Raw genomic sequence first — 23,920 nt, forward strand, 5'->3', positions numbered from 1 at the left:
TGTGTCCCACGACGACGTACTCTTCTACATTGTCTCCTTGCTCAATTTCGGGAACTCCCACTTGGAGTACTTCGAGCTTGTCCCTGTCCAGCCATGTCTGAAATGGGAACAATGAAACAATAATAATGGACATACCATTCAATATGACAACACATGCCACATTACTTGTAGAAGACAAAATTACGTCAAGGATCATATACCAATAAAATGACATGGCTATTAGGAGGTTAAAATTTTTTTACTAAAACAACAACCATTCTAGTCTTTAGCAACTTCATCGAATAAAGGAAATAATTTTATTATATTTAGGCAAGTTCTTTGCCCCTGATGTCACGTTAATGCCCGGTGATTTCTCAATCGTAGAAAACTCCTTACACTAATGTGTATTGAGAATATGACATGACTTTTCAAAAAAAAAAAAAAAAACTTGCTATATCTTTTACACAATTAAAGAAATACATTAATCAAGTGGACCACTAATTCAAGAAATGACATTACTATTAAAGTGTATCTCTGCAAATAGTACTAGTACAATAAAGTACTTTTCTTTTCCTTTTTTTTCTGTTCATGTCATACTCAATAGACATGTAGGTCTTAGTAATTCAATGGTAACCACACGTAATTCAATGACAACCACACATTTTACTTTCTGAACACTCACCTTTTCCATAAAGTGCTGCAACTTCACTCTTTTACAAAGTAAAGACCACAATTTATTGAAGAGCAACACTTTCTTTTTCACACCCAAACAAACAAAAAGGAAACACGGGAACCAATTTTAAAGTAATTTCTTTCTCTCTCTTTGTTTGTAATAGATTAGCAAAAGAAAATGCAACAATGATTCTTTTCTTAGCAAATCTGTTGTAGCGTTCTATTATATCGAAAGAAGAAAAAAATAACAACGCAGATATTTCAAGAGAGAAGAAAAAAATACTCAGACTGTGAACAATTAACAGTAGCTCTGATGCCAATGAAGGTTTTCATATCTTGAAACAAGAACAAAGATGATGTACCTGTTAGCAGCGGAAGTTTTGCACAAGATCACCACAAAAATTGCTCCAAATTTGACTTCGTCTCACTTGGAAACGAAGTACTTTTTCACGAACTAGATGTCTTTTACTTCTCTCTTTTCTTTACTGTGTGTTATTCTATTCTGTGTATCTATGGAGAATGCTGGAGTATTTTTCATATATAAAAGAGGAGGTTATGTTTTTACGGTTGATAAAGTGAAAGAAACCAACACCAGCACATTCCCATAATCTTATCCCACTCTCACGTTTCTTTTTTTGTGTTAGTAACTTCTCAAGGACTTTTTACTGTGTTGGTAGCTTCTCAAGGGAAGTTAATTTTCATCTTATCATTTCAGAATAAAAAACCGAGCCGGGTCAGTCCACATGGGCGACCCGCGACCCATAACCAATATCCAACAGTTATCATGCAAGTTGCAATAGATGCATTATGCATCTTTTCCGATCCAATAGCTTTTTCATCTTTTAGAATTCTTTTAGGTATACACTTGATCGATCGATTTCTTCAAATTATTCCTTTGCATATCTTTCACTGTCTAGTGGTTTTCGTCGACGTTTTCAAAATAGTATACTCTGTATGTGTTAACCCTTTCATTTCTTTTATTCAGAGTTGACCGTTCTTCACTTATTGTGCTAACTAATATTCACCGATAGTAGGAGTAACAAATTTTTATACTTACCTTTTGTAGCATGTATTCGCCTTATTTTTTAGATACAAGTTTCACCTTTGCCTTATAAGGCTTTGGGTTGGATACTCATCCAAATATAAAATCACAAATTCAAAAGTCTTCTGTTTTTTTTTTAAACACCGTCTAAAGTCAAATTATATCACATAAATGATTTAGGCCATTAAACTCACTTTCGTATTTCAAATCGTTCAAGAATGGAAGTTCTTATAAAGAGATTATTGTCTTTTTCATTATCTACCAACTACAGGAAAAAATCAGTATTGTAATGGTATAAATGACATTCAGCGTATATCAATTATTTGAGGGAATTTATGAGTTACCAAGGCTAAAGACAAGTTGTTTAAAATGTACATCAATTTTCGTGTTTAAAGTTGCATCAACAAGACTTCCGCGTTTTAATTAATTATATTTAAGTTTTTATAAATTGTAAAGGAGCAAAATTAAACATATTAAGATATTGTCAACTTCGTTTGCAAATTGATCTTATTCTGCTTTTGACTAAATAATATTTGATCAAACTCTAAAAATTTGGCATTTATTATTACTTCTCTAGAGTTGAAATATTAGATGAGATCTTATACCTATGGTTAGATGGGATCTCTAGAGTTGACATAGATGAGATCTTATTATTTATGTCTCTAGAGTTGAAACTAATGATCTCGAATTCTGGATAATCAATCAAACTATCATGGTTAATTAGTGATTTAATGAGGCAAAAATATATGTTAACTAACCATGTATAAGTGAGAAAAGTGTGTGTATATATGTGCAAACACGTATCATGCATATAAACCTCCGAAAAAACATGAACATGGATTATTGGAGCTAAACAAATAATATGAGCCAACATGTATATAATTAATTTGGTGTCAATACTTGATGATTACCCGTACATTTTACTGGAGGAAGCTAAGAATCACAACAATATAGTCCTTGTAGAACCATCAAAATTTTCTATACGAACCAGGACCTCTAACATGATATAAAAGTGACAATTGTATTTAAAATCTTAAATTATTAAATAATGTAAATTTTATTTATTTAATTATATCTTCAACAATCATTTGTTAGAGTTTAAAGCTGACTTTTCAATGAAGCCTTATTTCTCTTCCTCTTAGAAATTAGAATTGTCTAAATTATTGGCAAGCGTGTCAAACTTGCTATACAATTATATTAAGTCTGAGATTTAATTAATTGCGTAAGATTCCCCTCCATTGTAGCATGACCAATGCAGCTTATATATATATTTTCAATAGTCTTCAATTTGTTCATTTTACATATTTCATATTAATTGGTTATTCAAAATAAATCCCCCCACCCCAACCACAAAAAAAAAAAAAAAACTTAAGCTGGAGATTAGTATGAATATAACATATATTTTTGTTGGTTACCCCATTTTAGGATATCTATTTAGTAAATGACCATCTTTTTATTTCTCTTGCAACTTATGAGCCTTTTAGATGGCGATCTAAAGGATTTCTTTGTGCAACCTGAAAATCTTATAAGAAAACGTCACTCCACGGTCTAAAATTGTGCAGACCTTAGACATAGTCTATGTTTTATCAGTCCAGAGAACTATACTTATACAATTTTTAAAAAGTAGGAACAAGAACTAAATGATGACCTAAAAAAGAGACATTTGCATAAATCAACCGGAATATAAGGGCATGATTTTGAAGTATCCAGTAGGACAAATTTGACTATTAGTAATATAGAACTGGATAAAATCGTAGACTATGTTATTGGTAACAATTGACCTACGCAACCTTTTAATTAATTCTAACATGCATATGATTAAATTGTACACGACTTACAACTTAATCAAAAATTGAAGATAACGTGAAAAGTCAACTCCTGGATTTAACTTTTAAAAATAATTAACAAACTCCCCTTGAGCTCTTAATTAGCAGTTCTATATAATTAACTCTCAGAGGGAACCAAATTCTGGTTTATTTCCAATGGCAATTCATCTATTCTCCAACAATATGTTTCTCTTTATATCATGGATCTTTTGTGCTTTGTCAGTTTGTGCCAAATCTAATCCAAACGTAAGTATATATTTATCTATACATCTGTCTCTTTTTTTAACTTCATATAGATTTTTCACACAATTGCATGCATATATATGAAGAAGTTTATTTTAGCTTCATTAGAAAGAAGCAGCCCTTGTCTTTACTCGGCGGATCATTTCATTGGGCATCTCGTATTTATGTCCCCATTTGACTGTCACTCGAGGGTGTAATTGTATATAGCTTGATCTTAGAGGGTCGTTGGCTTCATTTATTATCGATGATGCTACCTCATATTGAAATACTTCCAATAAACTTGAGTACATATAGGATACACCGAATATTAAACCTTTTCTCAAGATATCACTCAAACTGTTGGGGTGGTTGTTGTGTGTTTTAACTGTAATAGCATGTAATTTGCCTTATTTTTAAGTTACTAGTCCCATTTTTTATGAACAATTATTTATAGTTATCTTCTAAATGACTTAACGGTATAAAATTTGTTTGATACTATTGTCGGTTTATAGATATTAAACTCTTTTCTTCAAAGATTTAACTTATGTTCAACTGTCAACATGTGATGAAATTTTGCCTTGTCAGTGAAATTTAACCAGTTAAAAAGCTTACTCGTCTTTTATTCTTCAAGTCAGTAATTCATATTGCAAGTAGTCAGGGGCGGATGGACAATATATGGTACGGGTTTAGAAAAAACCCAACAGTTTTAGCCCAAATCTTGTATAAATTCACTAAATATATACATAGTAAATTGTGAATCCAATAGCATAAACGGCTTGTTGCAAGCGAGGCAGAACTCATAAACTTCATATATTGAGTTCGCCTCTACGGGTAGACAATATAAAGATCTAACATTGTAGAAAACTTTTTATATTATCAGTGTATTTGAACTATTGTAACAAATAGATTGCCTTTTTTTTTTCAGGTGATACGACAATTAATATAAATTTCTTCAAATTGTCATATAAAAGTAACCTCTTTTACCCTGTGCGCACCCAAAGGGTAGCGGGTGCGAGTTCCCATGTCATCAAAAAAAAAAAGTAACCTCTCATTTTTTATTTTTCTTTCTAAACATACATCTTGTTTCAAATACAGTGGCATAACAGGAAGCATCACACATCAGGAAATTGGATGAACCATGGTGGTGATTTGTACAATCAAAGATTTGCCTATGGTGAAAGAAAAATTAGTCCTATGACTGCTTCAAAGCTGAGGTTAAAATGGGAATTCAAAGCCGGAAAAGATATAACGGCTACGCCAGCGATATTCGCTGGAATATTATATTTTCCTAGCTGGAATGGCAATATATATGCAGTGAGAGCCAAAGATGGAGTTGTAGTTTGGGAAAAAAGTGTGCAAGAATTGACTGGAATTAATGGGAAATTTAATTCATCTTCATTGCCTAATGTTACAAGTATAGTTGCAAGAGCAACACCAAGTGTTGTAAGTGATAGGGATTTGGTGATTGTTGGAGTTTATGGGCCAAGTTTGGTTCTTGGTTTGAAAAGAAGTAATGGAGATCTTATTTGGAGTACAAGATTGGATGACCATCCTGCTAGTGTTGTTACCATGTCTGGTACATACTACAAGGGGTATGTTTACTTGACCCCACAACCCCATTTTTTTAAGTTTCCTGCTCTGCTCGGTGTTCGGTGCCCACTTTGCGGCCCAAGTAATTTTAATTTGTTTTGAAAAATTTTACTTTTTTAGTAGGGGCAGAGCTACAGTCTTAGTTACAGATTCGGATGAACACAATATCCCACAACCCTTTCCATTTTTATAATTTTAGGGTTTTCATTTGGTGTATAGTATTCATTTTGAGGCAAATTAATTTGGGTTTGCCCCAAGAAATTTCACTTTTGGGGGTAAAGAGCTTCCTTATTTTTACTTGAAGTGCCTATGTATCATAGTCAGGTGTTAATAACAGGATTCTGGATTTAGGTACATATTTAGTGGATTTCTTAATATAAATATAGTATTTGAACTAAAGTGATTTTGTTCAATCGAATCAATAGGTAGCCTTCTAGCTCTGCCTCTGAGTCACACAAATGTATGACGCGTTTAAGATTATGGAATTCAAAAAAAATCCTTCATTTTTACACTCCATGAAAGTCAAATTATATCACATAAATTCAACAGGATGAAATAGGATAAACACAAATCTTCTACACATACATAAATTTTTTAATCTCCCTAGCATAAGGGAGTTCAGTGTTTTAAAAGGCGAGGGCGTAAGGCAGGGCGTTTTACGTCTGCCTCAGTGAGGCGAAAGCCCCGAGGCACGGGGCGTAAGCCCCATGGAGTTTTAATTTTTAGTATTTTATAAAATGATATAATTATAATAAATACTTTTAAATAGGTGAAATAGCGTAAAAAATTGAAGAAAACTATAAATAAGTGATATATATATATATATATGCTCCACCCTCACAAAAAAACTAATTAGAACAATCTATTATACGCTACTTACAAGTACAAGTGACTGCTCGTTACTTTTTTGAGATAGTAGAAGACAAGATAAATAATTGGAAAAGAACATATATTAGGCATTCTAGCAATAAAAAAAAGGTCTTGACTTTTAAATTTAATATTTCAGTTCCTTTTTAAAACATTTGAGTAATTACATGTTGACTTTCGAGAATTTAGGCATTATACTCAGGACTTATTTAACAAATTTCGTTTTAGTTTGAAGAAGTTTTCTGGGCTTACGCCCCAACACGCCCCAACAAAAAAGCCTCGCCCCAAACGCCCGGGCATACGCCCCGAATTGTTAGGCGTACGCCTTTTGGGACTTTCGCCCCGACCCATCGCCCTGGGGTATTTTTGGTACGCCCCGCCCCGGGACTCCCCCGAAAACGCCTTTTAAAACACTGATGGGAGTTATAGAATCAAATTTTTGGTATGATTTTTAATTGTTTTCCTATTCTTGTCAAAATTCCTAGTTCCACCATTATTTTCTATGTGTCATAGTGCTAACAAAAATCAATGCAAATTTCCATGTTTGTAGAGCTTTTTACGTAGGAACTTCATCACTAGAAGAAGGTGCTACAATCGATGAATGTTGCTACTTTCGTGGTAGCTTCCTCAAGTTAGATATTGAAACAGGAAAAATACTATGGAAAACCTTCATGCTGCCAGAAAATGGTGGAAAAAAAGGCGGTTATTCTGGCGCCGCCATATGGGGGAGCAGCCCTTCCATCGATTCGCGGAGAAACCACGTCTACATCGCCACTGGAAACCTCTACTCCGTCCCTAAACACATTGAGGACTGCCAAAAGGAGCAAAATCAACGGAACCAAACGAACCCGACCAGACCTGACCCATGCATCGAGCCCGAGAACCATTCGAACTCGATGTTGGCCTTGGATTTGGATACCGGTGAGATCGAATGGTACTGTAGACATCAAAATTTTATTGGATTAAATTCATAATGAAATTTGGATTATATTCTAATTTCATGACATGTTGATCGACCAAGTCAAACTTTGATTAATATAAGGGAAATTTTCAAAAATGTACAGCTTTTAAGAATATTACGCTACGTGTAGGTAGTCCAACATACAATATTATGCTACATTATTATAGATTGTATAAAAAATGTTTATACACAAATATGAGATAAATCGGGTGTTTATACACAAAGCAACGGGCTATGTGGCGTAAATATTTTCAAAAAAATACATAAAGAGTAATTTTTCCGGATTCGGGAAAGTTCAAAAATGTACAGCTTTTAAAAATATTTCCACCACGTAGCCCAATTTACAATATTATACATATACACTGGGAGGAAAGTGTTATACATAATATATCAACCTTATAAGAGTGTATAATAGTATAGAAAAGGTGTTTATACAAAAATATGGGCTAAATCGGGTGTTTATACACAAAGTATGGGGTACGTGGCGTAAATATTTTCAAAAATAGACATACAGCGTCATTTCCCCGGATTATTAAAATTATGTAAGTCAAAATTACACGTCTTAAATGAAATTCAATTTATTAACAAAATAATCATTAAAATGATTTTTTATCACATTTGTTTTGTGATTGCAATTATCTATTTTCTGCTAACAAAATTTGTCGCGAACAGGTACAAACAGATTGGAGGATACGACGTGTGGTTTGTCGCGTGCGCAAATTCGACGAACCCTAATTGCCCGGTTGGCCCGAGCCCTGATTATGATTTTGGTGAAGCTCCAATGATGTTAAGTGTGCTTGTTAATGGAACAAAGAAGCTAGACATTGTAGCAGCTGTGCAGAAGAGTGGAATTGCATGGGCATTGAATCGTGATAATGGTGACCTCTTCTGGACTACTGTAAGTGCTCTCCTTTTTAGACAAACGTTACTACTTTTTGGTCACCGGTATAGTTGAGGTGTCTAGTTGATAACTTTGATAAATATCTATAGCGATGGTGGTGTTTGATTTAGTTTACGCACACATCTCGTCTATTCCATCTAAAATCTGCTATCTCCCACCATTCCATTTGATAGCATAGTTGAGGTGTCTAGTCGATAACTATGACAAACCTTTTTCTAAAGACAGTGATCTCAGACCATCTCGTACACACCTCGACTATTTATTTTGATAACTGTGACAATGCTTTTAAATAACAGTGGTTGCTGGGCATGTTTGTGTGCAGTCAATTATTTCACCATATATTTGCTACCTCCTATTATTCCACCTGATATTATAGTTGAGGTGTCCAGTAGATAAATGTGGACAAGTTTTTCTTTTTGAGGATGGTGGTTAGACCAACTTAAAAGCACCTCGACTATTGCATCTAATACCTGCTACCTCCCACTATCCCACCTGATAGCATAGCTGAGGTTTCTCGTCTTAGACCAACTTGCACACACTTTTAACTATTTCACATGATACCTTTTATCTCCCACCAGCACGAGTACCGGTAACTCTTCCTACTAAAATTTAAACAGATAAAAAAAAATAACCTAATATTTTTTTTATCTCCGTAAATATTTGAACCTAAGACCTCATGGTTCTCTTCTCACTAATTGCAACAAATTTAAGGGGTTATCAGATAAATTTTGTATTAAAAAAATAGACACGGTCAAACTTGAAGATGATGCAACACTAAAGAAAATGAGGTTGATGTATGCAGGAAGCTGGTCCTGGAGGCGTAGGAGGAGGCGGCATATGGGGAGCAGCCACAGACACAAAGAGGGTGTACACTGGCATTGCTAACAGCGATAACTTAAACTACACATTGTACCCATCGACAAATGTGACAACAGGTGGAGGTTGGGTGGCAATGGATGCTCAAACCGGCAAAATCCTATGGACAACCGCAGTTCCAAACAACGGTAGATCAAACCCTATAACTGTTGCCAATGGAGTGTTGTTAGCTGGTTCACAAAATCCGAGAGGTCCCATTTACGCCATCGATGCAAAAACTGGGAAAATATTGTGGTCGAACGAGACAGGTGCAACTGTGTATGGGGGTATGTCAGTGAGCAATGGGTGCTTTTATGTTGGCCATGGTTACAGGTCTGGTATAGGAGTCTTTAATCCCAACAACACTGCTGGAACTTCACTCTTTGCCTATTGTGTATGTTGAAATGCCAAATGATTTCTCACTATAACTTTGGCAAATCATTTGTAATTGAATGCTGCATTTATCATTGACCATAAATAAAGAAATGCATGTTCCTTCTCTGATAGTTTAAGAGTGTATTTTTGTCTTAATTTTTACAAGCTCATTGTAGTTTAACAAATTGCAGCAAGTTATCAGAAGGGTTTATCTAAGTTATACACTGAATAATAATCAACATTATCTATACATGCAGCAGTAACCCAAAACAAAAGAAAAGTGAGCTCGAGAACTTCAATCACTAGTGAAAGTTAAAATAGTTGGATCCAGGTTTATTTAATTTATAGGCACCGTTCTTTTGAGAATTGTGGTGTCCGGATCAGTTTATTTTACTATTCCACCAAGTACATGCTACTCCCATTAAAACTAGTACCAAATAAGCCTGGCCACTCAAGACTTCATTTTGGCTAAAAGAGTCACAGCTCATCAAATAGAGAATTATGAAGTCCAACTTCAAATTGAACAAAGTTATTTCTTTTTCCTACTCACCGCCTATTTATATACCATGAGTGGTGGAGAGGGAAATGCAAGCACATCAAGCATATAATGCCAAAAATTTCCTAATTCTTGGAGAATTCAAAGATACTGAAAATAACCTAAAGAAACTCAATGAGGCATGAAACATCAACTTAGGCATCTAACAATCAAAATTCATTTGGCATCATTAAGGCTCAAAATTACTGTCAAAATGAGTAAAAAAGTAACGCAACAATCAATATCTAAAAGCTTAAAATGTTAGACATGCCAAAGGGCAAGACATATTGCAAAGGAAACACACAGATAAATCCTTCTATGAAAAGCATAAATCCTTCTTCACAGGTCTTGCACGCTCAAACCTACAAAATTCAAAATGTAATCCGCCTGTTAAATTCATATTCAACTCAGACAATACCAAATGTTCCATTACTGATAAGACATCTACACTCTTTTGGTAGGCTCAGTAAATCAAGATGGAGAACATACAAGTCACAATTAATCAAGACACAGACGTATAAACGTTACACGAATATCACCGTAGTTGGCAAAATGTAGCAGTTAAAAGATTGCAAACCTGGAGGAAGTGATTGCTTCAACTTGTCAGCCTTCTCAAAGTCGGACACACAGAGTGTGTAGAGGTACTTGGAGCAGCGAACCTTGAACTTGACCATATCCTTGTTTTTCTTGATCTTGACAGTTCGGGCATCCTTCCTTCTGGCTGTAAGAAGGAAATCCTTGATCTCGTGGATTTGCTTAGGCTACAATAAATATCAAGTAAAGAATTAACAAAAACAGAACACAAAGAAGTCTTCAGCAGGCCCAAATACAATATCAACTAATCAAATCTCCTGATTAACTGAAAATTACCAGGAAACAAGAAATCGCATCAATCACATTATAACAACCTAAGGATGGAATAAACAACAAGATAAAGATCTTCATCCCCAAACACGAAGTTGTAGGCGTATATACATATTACAGAGGAAGTAAAAATGTTCTTGATTTCAAACATACAAAAAATGGAAAAACCTGCTCAAATAAGAAGGTAAGAGCAGATAAATTGAACATTTCTTATATACAATCCAACATAGTAACACTCCCCTTGAAAAGTCTCAATCTGTATCTCAACAACACCTACTTACCTACCCCCAAATCAATTCAAGTTATGCAGGTCTAAAACTGTGTTTTTCCTTTTATTTTATGATTCCAAATATATAACTTCCAATAAAATGGCCAAAATAGTTCCAAAATAGAATTTTGGAGCAAACCAAATACAGGGAAAAGGAGGGAATTCTAACATTTACACTAATAGTCTGACATGGTATCACTTTCATTCAAAAGCCTCTGTTTTTATGGATGTCGAAAACATGCCCAAGTTTTAACCGTTTCCTGGATTAACGAAAAATAGAACAAAAACACCCAAATCGAGAGAACCCCCAAAAATCAAGATTCATTACAAGTCAAAATCGTTAAACAAAGATGAAATAATACAGATCATGTTATTAAGTTTGACACTTTAACTTATTGATTCCAAAACTAAAACATCCAATAAAATGGCCAAAAAATTTGTCCCAAAATAGAGTTTTGGAGCAAACCCATTAAAGAGAAAAGGAGGAAACTCCAACAATTACACTAGTACCGTGACATTATAGCACTTTCTTCCAAAAGCCTCTATTTTTATCTCAAAAAACACCTACTTTATACAGGTAGAAAACATGTCCAAGTTTATATATTTTCCTGGATATACAAAAAAATGGAACAGGAAAAAAAACCAATTAGAGGAAACCCACAAAATCAAGATTCATCACAGTTCAGAATCATCAAAACAAAGATGAACAGTACAGAAGTCTCAATATGTATCTCAATCAACAACAACCTCACCAACCCCCCAAATCAATTCAAATTCTGCAGGTTTAATCCGTTTAAAACAAGTTCAAGGTTTTCTCTTTTATTTTTTGTATAGTAAACTAAAACTTGTCCCAAAATGGAATTTTGGAGAAAACCAATTAAAAGCAAAAGGAGGAAACTCTAAACATTTACAGTTTACACTAATACTCTCACATTGTAGCGCTTCCCTACAAAAATAATCCATTTTCATCTCACTAAACAACTAATATATGCAAGTCAAGGAAAAACAAAAAGAAGGAAACACACAAAATAAAGATCCATTACAAGTCGAAATCATTAAACAAAGACGACATAACATAGATTAACTATCATGGTGTTGTGTTTGAAACTTCAAATTCAGGTCAAAACATTATAAAGCAAAGAAACTAAATAACTAACTAAAACTTCCAATAAAATTGCCAAAATTGTCCCAAAATATAACTTTCGAGCAAAACCATTAAAGGGGAAAGGAAGAAACTCTCAAAACTGTAGCACTTTATTCCAAAAAGTATCCATTTTGATCCCAATAAAAATCTAAATACGTCCAAGTTAAAAGAAAAATGGAAAAAAACACCCAAATAGAGGAAACCCACAGAATAAAGATTCATTATAAGTCAGAATCACTAAAATAAAATATGATATAATACAGATTAACTATCATGGTATTGAGTTTGAAACTTCAAATTCAGGTCAAAATATTATAAAGCAAAGAAACTAAGAAAACAAACCAAAAACATTGATTCCAAAACTAAAACTTCCAATAAAATGGCCAAACATGTCTCAAAATAGAATTTTGGGGCAACCCCATTAAATGGAAAAGCAGAAAACCTTAACATTTACACTAATAATCTCAATTATAGCACTTTTCTCCAAAAAAAAAAAATCCATCTTTATCTCAATAAACATCTACTTAAGTAGATCAAAAACATGCCCAAGTTTTTACCCTTTTCTTGGATAAACAAAACATGGAACCAAAAAAAAAAAAACACAAATAAAGAGAGCCCACAATATCAAGATTCATTACAAGTCAGAATTGTTAAACCAAGAAGGGACAATACAGAATAACTATCAATTTACTAAGCTAAAAACTTTAAATTACTGATTCCAAAACTTTAACTAACAATAAAATGGCCAATTTTTTTCCAAAAAATAAAATCTTAAAGCAACCCCAATACAGGAAAAAGAGGAAACTCTAGACATTTACACTAATAGCCCCACATTGTAACACTTTCCTCCAAAAAAAAACTCTATTTTTTTCTCAATAAACACCTAATTTATGCAAGTGAACCCAAATAGAAGTAACCCCACAAAATAAAGATTCATTTACAGTTCAGAATCATAAAACAAATATGACATATAATACAAAAGATTAACTATAGTGATATTGTGTTTGAAACTTCAAATTCAGGTCCAAATATTGTAACAACGCAACTATATAGGCTGTTTTACAGATCTAAGAAAGAAGAAAAAACAGGAGAAAATGTACCATTTTTGGGGGTAGGGGGAAAGGAGGAGATGACGGCTAGCTCAAGAGATAGAAAAAACAAGGTAAGGGAGAGAATAAAGCTATATAAATATGATTTGCTAAAACCCTAGTTCACTTATAAAAAAAATAAATTATTTATTTTAGTAAAAAGTTGTTTTGTTACTAAATTTATCTTCTTCTTTTTTTGCGCAGATTGTGCTTCTTTTGGAGTAGTCTTTAAGTAGGTGACCTGAGTAGTCTTTAAGTAGGTGTTTGGTCATGCGATTTCATGTCATGAGATGAAATTTTAAATTATTCAAAAAGGCATGATTTTAAAAAATATAAATGTAAAATTTGACTCATACATTTATATTTTGTAAAAAAAGACTCATAAGTTGGTAGATATATTTATCAATCATGTTTACCAACTATAAGTTGGTAGATATATTATTCGCACCATGTTGGAGGACTATATTAAAGAGTAGTTACATTATTATTCATGTTAAATTTTCCTTTTTAATGAACTAAAGTTTGATCAATTGATGTTGTATTTTTTAGAAAGGCCTTCTAGTAGCGTATTAATTTTATTATGAACTATGATTTACACATTTGGTAAGATTGTATAAGAATTGGAAAAAATTTGATGATTTTCATAACTTATGGGGTTTTTTTGTTTATAAAAAAAAATTGCAACTTAAGAAATTCAAATTGCATATCCAAACATAATTTCATCTCATGAGATGAAATCATGTGCAAACGGCTCCTAATTTTTGTCCCTCAAATTGTTGCTCTTTAATTTTTGTCTTTCGCTTAAAAAGTGGCAAAAAATATTCCGAAGTTTTGGATTCGAGCCCCCCTCAGTTAAAAAAAAACGCAAGGTAAGGCTTTGCAAAAAGTTTGTCTTATAAGGCACAATCGGCTGTCTCTGGCAGACTTTTAGTTAAACCTTAAGGAAAAGTCTGCCGCATAAGGCAGACTTTTTGCAAAGCCTTGACTTGTGAATTTTTATTTTATTTTTACGACTAAGCCGGGGTTCGAACCCAGAATCTTGGGATATTTTAAGCGAATGACACAAAATTAAAGATCAGCAATTTGAGGATAAAAATTAAAGACCACCCCTCACGGAGGCCAATCGTACAAATTGCCTTAAATTTACTATATTTCATTATTGCCATCTTCAACCCGATAAATAAATGTTTGGTTTTGGCTCATTGTTCAACTTCAATTTGAAATTGAAAAACTAATTTGAATAACAATTCGAGTGAATTTTAATAATTTTAACTTATAAAACTTTTTGATTTTTTTTCTAAATAAAATTCACGTACAAACATAACCAACTTTCAAATAGAGGCGTAACCAAGACTTTCATTTTACGGGGTCTTGATTTTAGATGATGACTAGGGCTAATATCTGAATTCTAAATTTAGTATGTACAACCACAACAACATATCAGTGTAATCTCATAAGTGGGTTTGGGGAAAGTAGGATGTACGCGGAGTCATGGACCTTACCTTACTTTTGTTGGGTAGAGAGGTTGTTTCTGATATGTTTATATTAAATTAAATTATTAATACAAATATATGTTCGAGCAGAAGTTAATGAGTTCGATATAACTAAAGATTCCGGTATGTCACTCCTTTTAGCAAAGATGGAATATTTTCTAAAGTAAAAGCCAAACTTGATTAAGTTTTTGGTTGTTAATCATGATACATTTTGTGCACTCTCTCTGGCTAGAAAAAAAAAATCATCCACAAATCTAAGCTCTTGCTAAATTCTCATGGAGTCTTGGATAGGTAAATATTTATTTGCATCGGATATTCATATCAAAGTTAAACAAGTTAAACGATTTAATCTTAGTAGTTCAAAAATTAAAGTGAGATTACATGTAAGTTAACCATGTTTAAGTGATAAAATATGTGTATAGAGACATGTCTAGTCTTCCAAATGTGAAGACCCAAAGAGACTTTTTGGCCTCCTAAACTTGAAGAACTTGGTGTTCTCCAATTGTATGTTAAGTATTTATAGTTAAGATCTGTCATAGTTCGTTGAAGATCTAAGGCATTTTGATTGAAAATTTTGAAGCTAAGAAATAACAACAATGCAAACGAGAACGTCTGAGAGAGAGGTAAATGAATTGGAGGGAGAGAGAAAATTGAAAAGACGACAAACAACAACATATTCAGTGTAGTACCCCAAGTGGAGTTCGGGAAGGATAGAGTGTACGCGGACCTTATTCCATTGAAAAAACTGAAGGAGAAACGTTTTACCAAAGATTGAAGCCTAAATTCAAAGGATAAACTCATTCCATTGTGTTGCTACAAGTCTTATTAGTAGGCTAATTATTTGACAGTGTGTATATAAGGTAATTGCAGCTCATAAACAATCATGTGGTGTAAAATTCTCAATAATCTAATCCAGAACAAAATAAGCCAAAGGGTAGTGATCTAGAACCCATAAATTAAAATCCTGAATCAGCCTCGGAATATCTACATATTCTAAATGTCAAAAAAAAAAAAAACACTTTTAGAATTCAATAGAGCAAGGAAATATGCTTCAAGAAGGATTTAACATTGTGCACCAGCTCATACGGAAAAGAACCATTTGCCTGAAAGAATACATTCACTTTCTTTCTTTCTTTTTTTCTCGTTTCCCACCCGGTATCTAGTATCCACATTGGAGCCCGACTAAATTCGGAATCGGACTGCAAAGTCCGACATTGGGGGTGAAACGCTCCCTAACAAAGGCGACTCTATACCATTCACTTTCAACATATTACAGAGGATAACTCTGGATACATCTCACCAATTGAATACAGGGGATAAAGTTTTAAAAAATGTAGTAACAATATGATTATAACCTGTACAACAATCTCACTTCTTGCATTCCTTTAACAGACAAACATATACCAAGAGGTTTGTTTTGAATGACGCAGCAGTTGACCGATATGCTATTGGAAAATCTCCAACCTGGGTACCGTGTTTCGGAGACAATAGTTGAAACTGCAAATATTCTTGCAAGTTAGAGTGATATCTGCATCTGCTGCTGTCAGTCGCCATCATTTTCAAATTTTTGCTCCAAGAAGTAACGATCTTGGACTAACATTTACACTTGCTGCTGAAACTTTCCGATGGAGACCGCATTATGAGTACTCACGTGAAGTAGGGAAGCTGAGTCCGTCTTTTATATGGGACACCGCCGTGGGGCATAACCATTTTAACATATTTGGACCTAATACCTGTTAAGAATTAATAGGTCATCAGAGAGTGCAATTTCATCAGTATAATTAAAGTAAGAGAAAGAGAGGGGTACCAGACTAATATTTTTATAAGCGCCAACGTCATAAGGGTGATGATAATTCAGCCCAGATTTACTCGCCAACCATGCTGCTCGTTTTCCCTCGTAGTACTGTTAAAGAGTCCGTGCTTAGCAATTACACCAATAGGGAAATTTAGAGGTTAATGTAGTATTTTCAACAGTGTGAATACCTCTATAGTTGTCATATTACGAATTGTAAGATAGATATGCCAGCCCAGAAGAGTTCCCAATGTCACGCTTAAGCCAATATTCACAACACCAGTTGCAATCTGTTTACGAACAACAGCATTAGATTTCTGCAACCACCTGGAATTCACCGTACCACACTATAGGGGAAAGCAAGAGTAGAAGTAAAAATGATTTGGTGAGCCCATTGCAAGGAATTATTTTGAACTCACCCCGTTAGAAAAAGTAATACCCCCTCTGTTTCATTTTACGTGTCTTAGATTGATTAGGCACGGAGTTTAAGATAATAGGGAAGACTCTTGAATCTTGTGATCTTAAACTAAAGATGTGTCTAATGTATCATAATGCCCTTTGAATCTTGTGGTCTTAAATATGTCATGTAGGATGATGCGCGTAAAGAGTGATTAAATACAGAAAGTGACATTCTTTCTGAAACAAACTAAAAAGGAAAAGAAAAGTCAAAACCCAATGCTGAATACACTAGCCATCAAACATGCTAAATTGCATATAATATGACAACTGACTCACGTAAAATAGCTTGAGAGGCGTCACTCCATCGAAATTCCAATCCTTATGCAGTGCATTGCTTACCAATATAACCTGAGAACGTCAAATATTATACTCACACAGATTGAACACAAGTAAGTAAAGTCATACATGACTAAATTAACCATACCGAGGAATAGATTGCAGCAATAGTTCCATAGAAGATCAAAGTTACAAAGGCTTTGTAGTTCCTATGACCAACACAATTGTTTATCCAGGCACAATGATGATCCTGTTGGGAGAAACAAATTATGGTCAATTAGCCAACACATACATTGTTTAGAATATAAAAAAGATCCTTAAAAAGATGAGACGGACCCACCATCCTCAGAATACACCTTCTGCAGATGCGACAATGATGTGCCCTGGGAGGCTTGTATTCCGAACACTTATCACATTTCTTCTTAAGCAAACCCTGAATATCAGATATTCAACAATTTTCTAGATGGTGAGTAGATATGCACTAATTAGGTACTATTATTGTGCATTCAATAGTTAGTAGAGTTATTGCTCCAGCATAAAATAACAACCAAGAATACTGTAATTACAAAAGGAAGTGGGTGGGAATGCAACGGATACTGCATGAAATATGTTGAATTGAGTGACCGCCTCATCTAAAAGTTTAAACTATTAGAGAAAACATACTTTTATTTACTTAAGCATGTCTTTAACACGATTGCTAACATAGAAGATTGAAATACTCTTCACGAGCCAAGCACGTTGTAACTTGTTTTATGAGTGGCGGGGAGACTTGAACCCATTACATCATGTTGAATTATGTAACTATCTCATTTAAAGACTTAAATCTATTAAAGAATGAACATTTTCTCTCTCCCGTCTATGTTTATAAAATAGTGCTACACAGACATACACACTTAGCTTTTACTTGCACAAAGAAGAAGATATAAGCACTAATTCTTCAATATATCTAAGGTAATTATTTATCTGCATCGAGTGTTTACATCAAATCAATAAATGCAAGACATATGTCTTTTACATACACATTTATCACTTAACTCTAGTTATGTGATGTATGTATTATTCATTTAATCTTTAACTGATAAAGTTAACTTCATTGGTTTGATGTAAACAGTTGGTGCAAGTAAGTTTTTACAGTATATATAATGCTAGGTATTCTTCAATATATACTGCTATGTATTCTTCTAAAGAATTTTGGCTTTCCAGCCACACAGACTGGCCACATTATGCAAATAGGTAGTATTTCCCACAATTTAGTTGCTCTCACTTTCACCCTGCATCCTCTCTATACTACTAAGATCCCCATGACTATCCCTAGGGTTACCCAATCCCAATGCACTCCATCGAAGTCCCAGAAGAGCAATCTATAATCGGAGGGTCATATTAGAACATCGGTGGAAAGGTTGAGAAGGCACCTAAAATAGCTTTAGAAGCCAGATTAGGAAAATGTTGTCTTGGGTAAAAATTGAGAAATACATCCAAGATCACTAATACCATAACGCCATTTTCTCCACTAACCTTCCTTGATCTTGGCACATGGAGTAGTAACCACCCAACAAATTCTACAAAAGGTCTAAAATTACTGATATTTCTGCTCCAGCAACCCAAAGTTGGCTATCCAGAAAACCTTTTTGTCTGGCCATGTAATCCTATTCGCTTGGTCCAGCAATCAGACATCTCTTTTTCTAGAAATGTAGAATCAATCATCATATCTGAATATGCCTTAACATACAGCCATCTATGGCAATAAAAAGTTTCTTTTTCTGATACCGTAAACCACACCTGAAACCCCCTCTAGCCAGGAGCCAAACAGTGGCATGATCCCACTTTGCTCCCTTGGTAACTCAACCTCCAAAACCTTACTACCGGAGGTTATAAGGTCCTTACCACTAGGCTACTTATATTTTTCTCTAATAATTGTGGTGTCCGAGCCAGCTTGCACAGCTCGACTAATTTTACGGGGTACCTGCTACCTCCTGACTCCGTTCACCAAGGCTTGGACAGATGGGAAGAAATTACCTAGTATTTTTGCCTTCGCTGGGGTTTGTCTTGTTTTCCTCTCTTGTTCTCCTCTCTTGAGCTGAGGGTCTTTCGGAAACAGCCGCCCTACCTTTCAAGGTGGGGGTTAGGTCTGCGTACACTCTACCCTCCCCAGACCCCACATGGTGGGATTATACTGGGCTTGTTGTTGTTGTTGTGTTGCTGGGGTTTGAACCTGAGACCTCATGGTTTTCAACGCACTAGGCTACTTATCTTCTGGGGATAAAATTATGGAATAAAAAAATAGTACTAGCAAAACACCAAACATCAGTCAATATTGAAACAAAAAAAAAAATGATGCAACATAAAGATACCCTCCCAAATTAAGAACTTTGAACCATTTAATGTAACTTGTAAGAAGATTCCAGTAAGCTGCAACAACACTAATTAAGCACTAACTTAAACCCTTTCTTTCCTTTAGCAATTCCACTCTCTCAATCAGAATGGAAGTAGTTGTCTCGAAAGACCTACAATCCTTGGCATCAATGCAGACTTAGCTAAAAATAGGACATAATGGGAAAAAAAGATTTATACAGGTGATATCTACTAGTTGGGAATAGCTTTTTTTTTTTTTTTTACATGGGGAGGGGATTACAAGGTGGGGAATTGAACCCTCACCAACAAGGTGAAAGTTCACATAGCCAACCAACTGAGCTACTAAGATTAGCTTATTTTTCGCTTTTATTTTAAGTGGTACGATGATGACATGAGTTGAGCTTAAACAAAACAGTGAGGATTCCTACAACCGACCCTAACTTGTTTGAGACTGAGGCATAGTTGTTGTAATGTCACTCTCTCAATCATCATGCAAATGTTAGATCACCAGGGTCAAATAAATAAAATAGTATACACATTTGAAACAGCATAAAGCACTACAAATCACAATCTTCATATAATTAAAAGAGTTTGACACAATATAGCAACACTGTATATAAAATAAAGACTTACAGATCTTTTGGATTCTTGATCTGAAGCTTCATGATCTTCAACATCAGGCAAATATGAAGAAGGGACCCCACCAGGGTCTTTCAAAACACAAACAAAGAAACTGAAAACACAAAGAGAAGCTACAAAAGTGAAGAACAAACTGTGAAATTTACCAGTTGAGCTTTGCAAACTAAACAAATCATCCAAGAAAATGAATATTGTAACATAATAAAGAAACCCCACAAAAATTAACACACATAAAATGTGAATTGATAGGAATTTTTTGAGTTCCATTGATGATTTTTGAGATGGAGAAGAGAAAGGCTTAGAATTGTAATGGTCAAATTCTTGAAATTCAGTTCTTGGATTTTCTAATTTGATGACTTTAATAATGGGCCTTGAGCCCATGTGTTTTTTTCTCCGGCAAGTTACACAATTGACCGAGGGGCAAAAAATAATTATATTTGCTAGCCAAATATGCACAAAAAAAAAAAAAAAAAACTATACACAATTTTGTATAAAAAAAATGTATATTATACATTCATATATAAAAAATATACAATTGTTGGTTATTATTTTGATGAGTGGTTATTTATGTCAATTTCTCTTTTTTCTTAAATAGTTAATATAGTTACTAATTAAAAAGTATATGAGATTCGCAAATATAACTAGCGAGCTCACTGACATTTTTTAAAAAAAACTATTCGATGTTTAGTCATTCTCTAATGCGAAAAGAATATTTGGACAAAAAACTCTTACCTAAAATATGGAAAAATCACATTATATTATACTGGAGTTTGAAACTCTTACAAGTGAAACTCGATCACACTATATTGGAGTTTGAAATTCGCCTATAGGTGCAACTCCAAAATAGTGTGCTAGAGGTCAAAACTTTTAAAGGTAAAACTCCGGCATACACTCCTGGAGCTCCAATCAATTTATCAATAAGATTTCCCGATGCAATTTTTGTTCTAATATTCCTGGACACAATTTAGAAGTCGAAATAAACCCAACAAATTATTCAAGAAAATGAATATTATGAAATAGCTAACGAAACCCACAAAATTGACACACAAAGAATGTGTACTGATATTATTTTTTTGAGTTCCATTGTTGATTTTTTAGATGGAGAATAGAAAAGCTTCGAATTGCTTCGGCCAAATTCTTGAAATTCAGTTATGTTAATTGGGCTCCAATTTGAGAGTTCACGAAACAAATTGGGCAATTCCCAGAATTGCCCTTTTTTGGGGTGGTAGTTAAATTTTGCCCCTCATATTTGTGGTCTTTAAATTTTGCCCTTCGGCTAAAACCCATAGGTTCCGGGTTCGAACCCCCGCTCAGTCAAAAATTTTTAAAAAAATTGCAAAGCAGAGTTTAAATTTCGTTATACCCCCTCCGGCAGACTTTTAGTCATGTTTAACTAAAAGTCTGCCGGAGGGGGCAGACTTTGTCTTGAAGCATATATATGTATTTTTTTTTTTAACTCTTCAAGGTAAACTTTTAGTAATGCCTTAACTAAAAGTGTGCCCCATAAAACATAACTAAAAGTATGCTCCATAAGGCGTAAGTTTTCCTTAAGGCATAACTAAAAGTTTGTCTTATAAGGCAAAGTTTAAATTTTGCTATGCCTCTCCGGTAGACTTTGCCTTGAAGCATATATATATATATATATATATATATATTTACACTTTTTCAAGGTAAACTTTTAGTTATGCCTTAACTAAAAAGTGTGCCCCAAAGACATAACTAAAAGTATGCTCATAAGGCGGAACTTTTCCTTCAGGCATAACTTAAACTTTGTCTTATAAGGCAAAGTCTATGCCTTAAGAAAGTTCTTGCCTTATGGGGCATAATTTTGTTATGCCTTAACTAAAATATAAGGCATAACTAAACTATGTCTTAGGAAAAATTCTGCCTTATGGGGCAGACTTTTAGTTATGCCGGATCCGGCATAACTTTAGCTTTTCCTTAAAGATTGTATGATGGATTCGGCATACACTCCTCCAGTCCTGCCTTGCGAAATTATTTTTTTATTTTATGCCTGAGCGGAGGTTCAAACCCATAACTTCATGTATTCGTTCACCTTTCCAAGCAAAGGGCAAAACTTAAAGACCACAAATTTGAAGGGCAAAATTTAAAGACCACCCCAAAAGAAGGGCAATCAGCGCAAAACAATGAAACAAATTTGTTGACTTTAATAATGGGCCTTGAGCCCTGTTTCCTCAAGGCCGTCTCATAGTAATGAGGCAATTTGCACGATTTTCCTTTTTCGGGGGTGGTCTTTAATTTTTGACCTTGGTCTAAAATATTTTGAGATTTTGAGTTTGAATTCCGGCTCAATTAAAAAAAATGTAAGACAAAGTTTCATTACAAAATTAGGCTTATTTGAACAAGGCCTAACTTTTGTAGAATTCCAGCAGAGTAAACATTTTTTTTATTGCCTTAAGACAAACTCTGCTTTGTAAGACAAACTTTTCGTGAAGTCTTGCCTTGCGATTTTTTTTTGACTGAGCAGCGATTCGAACCCAGAATCCCAGGATATTTTCAGCCACTTTTTAAGCGAAGGGAAAAATTAAAGACCAACAATTTGAGGGGCAAAAATTAAAGACCAGTCTTTGAAGGGCAATCCGTGCGAAAAAATGATAGTAATGTGAGATTTGCAAAGTGTAGCCAGTCCAAATCTATCTTCTTCTTTTTTTCTTTTTTCTTTTTTTGGCTGAAACGAAGGGATTTTATAACTGGAAATCAAAGGGGTACTTGCATAATTACAAAACTGAGATAGATTTAAACAATACTAGCTCTAATTTGCGGAACTGAGATAGACCTAAATGATGCTATCCCTGATGACGAGAAGGATCATTGCATAGTCAAATTACGATGAAACTTCAAAATACTAATCTGGAAGAAATTGCCAAATAGTCGCTTTTTAGCCACTAATCAAGTTTTAGCCATTATTTTAAAACTATTTAACACATTTAGCCACTCTTTCATACAAAAAGTATTTGAACACTCCTACCTAAAGTACGGAAACACCTCAATATAATGTTTTGGAGTTTGAAACTTTTACAAGTAAAATTCGATCATATTATTGTGGAGTGTGTGATTTCCTACAGGTGCTCCAGCATAGTGTTTTGGTGTCAAAACTTTTAAAGGTGAAACTCCAACATATTCTCCGACCCAATTTTTTCAATGAAATAAATTCCATGATATAATTTTTATAGCAATATTTGTTCAAATTTCAGGATAAAATCATGAACTCCAAAATTAAAATTGAAATTCCAAAGACATTATTCTTGAATCAAAAGATATACTAGGAATAAAATAATACTATTCTTTTTCACATTATGTGACGTACATATTCACTCACAATACCTAGCAAACATTCATACAAGATAGAAGAAAACGACTCGGTTAGTATTTATCACAAGTTCCCATCAAAAGGATATTTTCCCCAAACTGTGGTCCAAAAGACAAGAACGTGTGTTCATCACATGTCCTTAATTAATACTATATTTTTAGAAGTACTCAACGACTACAACCAATTGGTAAATTCTGGAAATACTGTGATACCATAGCATGATTCATATGAAAAAATAATCAAGCAAAACAACAACAATAACAAAATATTAATAAGTTTGTGTCATTTTTTTCTCAAGGTAACCTACAACACTAAGACATTTTTGTGCTTGAATATTTCCTCATTGAACTTTCTAGTTTTATTGATATCATATCATCACCTAACTAGAT

The 23,920-nt window shown here is 34.0% G+C and overlaps 3 protein-coding genes across 3 annotated transcripts; 1 reads left to right on the top strand and 2 right to left on the bottom strand.

Moving 5' to 3' along the window:
- Positions 1-3,608: 3,608 nt before the first annotated feature.
- Positions 3,609-9,433, top strand: LOC132640068 (uncharacterized). The gene is made up of 5 exons (XM_060356492.1): positions 3,609-3,765; positions 4,837-5,333; positions 6,749-7,132; positions 7,832-8,057; positions 8,863-9,433. Exons 1-5 carry the CDS (start codon positions 3,676-3,678, stop codon positions 9,316-9,318), a joined length of 1,653 nt encoding a protein of 550 aa, XP_060212475.1. The 5' UTR covers positions 3,609-3,675; the 3' UTR covers positions 9,319-9,433.
- A 530-nt stretch (positions 9,434-9,963) lies between these two features.
- On the bottom strand, positions 9,964-13,359 carry LOC132640069 (large ribosomal subunit protein eL38). The gene is made up of 3 exons (XM_060356493.1): positions 13,202-13,359; positions 10,403-10,586; positions 9,964-10,187 (listed from the first exon to the last, which is right to left on the bottom strand). The coding sequence occupies exons 1-3, from the start codon at positions 13,202-13,204 to the stop codon at positions 10,165-10,167; spliced, it is 210 nt and encodes a 69-aa protein (XP_060212476.1). The 5' UTR covers positions 13,205-13,359; the 3' UTR covers positions 9,964-10,164.
- A 2,406-nt stretch (positions 13,360-15,765) lies between these two features.
- LOC132640070 (probable protein S-acyltransferase 15) lies at positions 15,766-20,596 on the bottom strand. Its single transcript, XM_060356494.1, has 7 exons — positions 20,195-20,596; positions 17,550-17,642; positions 17,358-17,459; positions 17,210-17,281; positions 16,666-16,764; positions 16,490-16,585; positions 15,766-16,415 (listed from the first exon to the last, which is right to left on the bottom strand). Exons 1-7 carry the CDS (start codon positions 20,579-20,581, stop codon positions 16,320-16,322), a joined length of 945 nt encoding a protein of 314 aa, XP_060212477.1. The 5' UTR covers positions 20,582-20,596; the 3' UTR covers positions 15,766-16,319.
- Between the last annotated feature and the right edge of the window lie 3,324 nt (positions 20,597-23,920).

Source organism: Lycium barbarum, chromosome 5 (assembly GCF_019175385.1).
Source record: "Lycium barbarum isolate Lr01 chromosome 5, ASM1917538v2, whole genome shotgun sequence".
Classification (NCBI taxonomy): domain Eukaryota; kingdom Viridiplantae; phylum Streptophyta; class Magnoliopsida; order Solanales; family Solanaceae; genus Lycium; species Lycium barbarum.

Coding starts and splice junctions, on each gene's coding strand:
- LOC132640070 (XM_060356494.1), bottom strand. CDS start 20,581: ATGGGCTCAAGGCCCATTATTAAAGTCATCAAATTAGAAAATCCAAGA. Junction 16,765..17,209: donor CGCCTCTCAAGCTATTTTAC/GTGAGTCAGTTG, acceptor GTTCGTAAACAG/ATTGCAACTGGTGTTGTGAA. Junction 16,416..16,489: donor CTTATAAAAATATTAGTCTG/GTACCCCTCTCT, acceptor AATTCTTAACAG/GTATTAGGTCCAAATATGTT.
- LOC132640068 (XM_060356492.1), top strand. CDS start 3,676: ATGGCAATTCATCTATTCTCCAACAATATGTTTCTCTTTATATCATGG. Junction 3,766..4,836: donor GTGCCAAATCTAATCCAAAC/GTAAGTATATAT, acceptor TTTCAAATACAG/TGGCATAACAGGAAGCATCA. Junction 8,058..8,862: donor GTGACCTCTTCTGGACTACT/GTAAGTGCTCTC, acceptor TGATGTATGCAG/GAAGCTGGTCCTGGAGGCGT.
- LOC132640069 (XM_060356493.1), bottom strand. Junction 10,188..10,402: donor GAAGCAATCACTTCCTCCAG/GTTTGCAATCTT, acceptor TGAATTTTGTAG/GTTTGAGCGTGCAAGACCTG.